The sequence below is a fragment of the Corvus brachyrhynchos genome, unplaced genomic scaffold (genome assembly GCF_000691975.1).
Source record: "Corvus brachyrhynchos isolate BGI_N302 unplaced genomic scaffold, ASM69197v1 scaffold466, whole genome shotgun sequence".
Classification (NCBI taxonomy): domain Eukaryota; kingdom Metazoa; phylum Chordata; class Aves; order Passeriformes; family Corvidae; genus Corvus; species Corvus brachyrhynchos.
Genome location: NW_008238635.1, coordinates 1,592,878 through 1,596,097, shown reverse-complemented (window position 1 = coordinate 1,596,097; position 3,220 = coordinate 1,592,878). Strand labels below are relative to the sequence as shown.

Below are 3,220 nucleotides of genomic sequence, written 5' to 3'. Positions count from 1 at the left end.
CAGGAATGCAGCTGTAACACTAACTTATCTACTTGTTGCAGCTGGCACTGCAGCAACCCAGAGCCTGTTTTCCAGCAGGATTTCGACAAAATTTTAGCTACCAGCTTCTCCCATCAGACAACTTGATAAGGAACGAGTTCCTGTCACACACACTGTCCCAGAGCACCAGCCATCCCGAGATATTTTCAAGGGGCATGCGATCATGCAAGCAGAAAAGGACCTTTTCTGGAACAGTTAGATGAGGCTGTGCCTTGGATGTTGTTTACAGCCATCCTTCCATATCTCTGTCCCTCTGACTTGTGTCTGGTGGCTGCTGCTTTCACTGGAAGGAGCTGCCTACAGCATGGCCCTACTCCCACAGCACCTGGTGGGCAGCAGCCAGCTAGATCAGTGTGTGCTAATGCTTCCCAGAACTTCCCACGACCTGCAGGGTGCTCTCCCACAATCCATTTGAAGGAATCAGTGTGCACCCAGAAGTCCTGACAGCATCCTTGGGGCAGGTGGGATCACCATTAACTCGGTATAGATCCTCCAAATGGCTGTTCAAACGCTGACCAGATCGATGCTGGCATTGATCCGCTGACTCAGCGCCGACTCAGCGCTGGCACCCGCTGCTCACTGTGTCACAGACTTACTTACAGAAGCCATTCTCCAGTTTACCAACCTCTTGTTCACTTCTCTCTTGACCTACATCCTGGTTTTAGAAATGCAAGGAAGGTCCCTGACCACTCAAACACAGGTGCTGATTTTCAGAATAACATGAAGTTACAGAGTCCTCCTGCTTACACTTTGGACACAGCATCTGCTGCTGTTTACTGTCATGAGCCCCCCCAGTTTCCACCAGGAATCACTTATCAGTAGCCAGAGTCACTCCAACAGGAGCCACCTGTGCTTACCTTGGCTCTCCCAGTGCTCTGAAGAATGTGCACCAAGGCAGAAGCCATCTCTTCCTTGCTCTTGACACTGATCACAGGTTCCAGCACGGAGCACAGCAGGGCGTAGTTGCTGGTAACATACTCCCCAAATTCTTTGTATTGCTCCATGGGCAAGATGGTGATGGTCTGGTAGCGGGATTTGATGCGAATGGAAGGCCCCCCTGACTTGCCTTTGTTGGCTGTAGGGGTGCTGACTGGGTACCATTTCTCCACAAAGTGGCGGGCGGTCACGCTGGCCGTGGGAATGTTGACCAGGCCGATGTAATTGTTCTTGTCCTTTTTCTTTTTCTTCTCTACGTCCTTGTAGATGTGAACTGTGACGTTCTGAATTTGTGGGAGACTGTAGAACTCAAAGTGCTCCCCCCAGAAAATGTTATCTGCTTTTGCTTTGCTGGTGGTGCGGGCAAAGAGGGTGTCGTCAAGGCACAGCTCACAGAAGTATTTCTTCTTGGGGGTCAGGTCCTTGGCCTCTATGATCCAGAGGCGAAGCACGTTTTCAACTCGATGGCAGTTGTCCTGTGCAGAAGAAAAAGATCAGTTCTTTCATTCAAAAACCCTAAAAAGTTGAATATTTCACCTTCTAAAGCAGCAGCAAAGGGCTGCCTTTTGTGTCTGAGGTAAGGACAGAGTCCGAATTCAGAATGAGATTGTCTGATCCAGAGAGAATCAGCATCATCCAATTAGAAAATTGGACATTTTCTGAAACAGAGGCAAAGGGCTGTCTTTGGTATGTCAAGAGTGGGGACTAGAATATTTTTCTTCTTCAAAAGCTGTATTTGAAATGCTTTAGAAAACAAACACTCTGCACAAGAGTCTCTCCAAAGCTGTCAGACTGGTGAGGAACCCCAGAGCACTGCTAGCCTGTCCCTGGGAGGTAGGATGGCAGCTGTGGAGTGACTTATCAGATAGTTCCAGCTGATCCATAACTTGATTCCCTGCTTTGTTTAATGTTGGGTTTTTTGGGTTCCCACCCCTATCTGTGTCCCTACATTAAAGCATGACCCTTATGAAGCCATGCCCCATCTTTCCCAGGTGCATGGCCTCAGAAATCCAGTCTGCAGCACCCCGAGCCGGCGCTGGGGCAGGGATCTGGAAGCACGCCGGCGTTTATTTGCTCTTTAAAGGCCTGACCCACTGCACTCCCTGCAACAGCACAGGGCAGCTTTAGACACACGGATGAGTGGACGGCTCCCCAGACTAAATTAATTGAGGATGCATCTGTGGGAAGCCCTGGTACACTGGACTAAAATCCAATCATACCACCTCCATTCCCCCACTAATCTTATTTCCGCAGTTTCTATTACCTTCATCGGCTGCGATAGTCTGCGTATGTTTTCCATCCACCAGTCCCTCTCTGCTGCAGAGGAACAACTGAAGCATTTACTGCCCTTGGAGTAGGTTACCTGGAACGAATAAATGACAGGCTGAGTTCAGGCAAGCCTAGGAGACATGTTAGAGGCTGCAAAAAGCGACGAGGAAGATAAACAATGCTCGAGTAGCAAAGTAAATAAGAAAAAGGCAGGTAAAAATACAGCAGCCTAGAAGGCAGAGAGGAGAAAAGGCCCACAAAACGCAGAGAGCAAAAGAAGTTTGAGGTTATATAAAACTTGAGAAACTAAAGTTAAATTAATAAAATTAAGAGCACCAGAGGCTCCTCTTAAAGACTTTTAAGCAAAGCTTTGATCAGCCAGTTAATCTATTCTTTTTTTAAACAGTTGGTAATTGATCTGTGGCTATTAAAGCTTGCCTTTTCCCCGTTAAGGCCCAGGGGCAGATTTGGTTACTAGCAGTGTAAAGACAGACAGAACTGGCAGTGCATTAACATAAGGCAAAACACACTGGACATGATGACTTCAGTGAATACAAGCTATTTCCAGGGGTCCATATAGACAGCAACAGCCGAAACAAACCGAGGGAGATGTGCTCTGCTCCAGCCCTGACAGCTCTGCCTTCCCACACCAGGGAACCACCTCGGTTTCTCCCCCTCTTACGTGGCCTGACGAGCCCCATTCTCTCTTTCCATTCATTCATGCACACAATTACAAGGCAGTTTGAGGCAGCAGCCTCAGAGCTAAGTTGCTGCTGGTGTTTTCCACCCAACTCCCCAAGCCTAAGCGAGCTGCACAGTGCTTCCAAGCAGAAGAACTAGGCTGAAGCAAACAGGAACAGTTCCTGGATGCATCCCGAGGGACAGAGCCTGATATGCTGGTTTACTGCCAGAATTTTCCAGGCTGTAAACAGATCTTTGTTCCAGAAGTTTAGACACATCTGACTAATCCTGCTGA

At 48.3% G+C, this 3,220-nt stretch overlaps 1 protein-coding gene across 13 annotated transcripts in view; it reads right to left on the bottom strand.

Moving 5' to 3' along the window:
• The window catches only part of RASAL2 (RAS protein activator like 2), a 168,135-nt gene that overhangs the window by 24,957 nt on the left and 139,958 nt on the right, over positions 1–3,220 (bottom strand). For all 13 annotated transcript variants that reach the window (XM_017737426.1, XM_017737425.1, XM_017737422.1 and 10 more), the window contains 2 exons: positions 2,240–2,338; positions 897–1,451 (listed from right to left, as the gene is read on the bottom strand). In XM_017737426.1, coding sequence (XP_017592915.1) covers positions 897–1,451; positions 2,240–2,338 — 654 coding nt within the window. The remainder of the gene's footprint in view (positions 1–896; positions 1,452–2,239; positions 2,339–3,220) is intronic.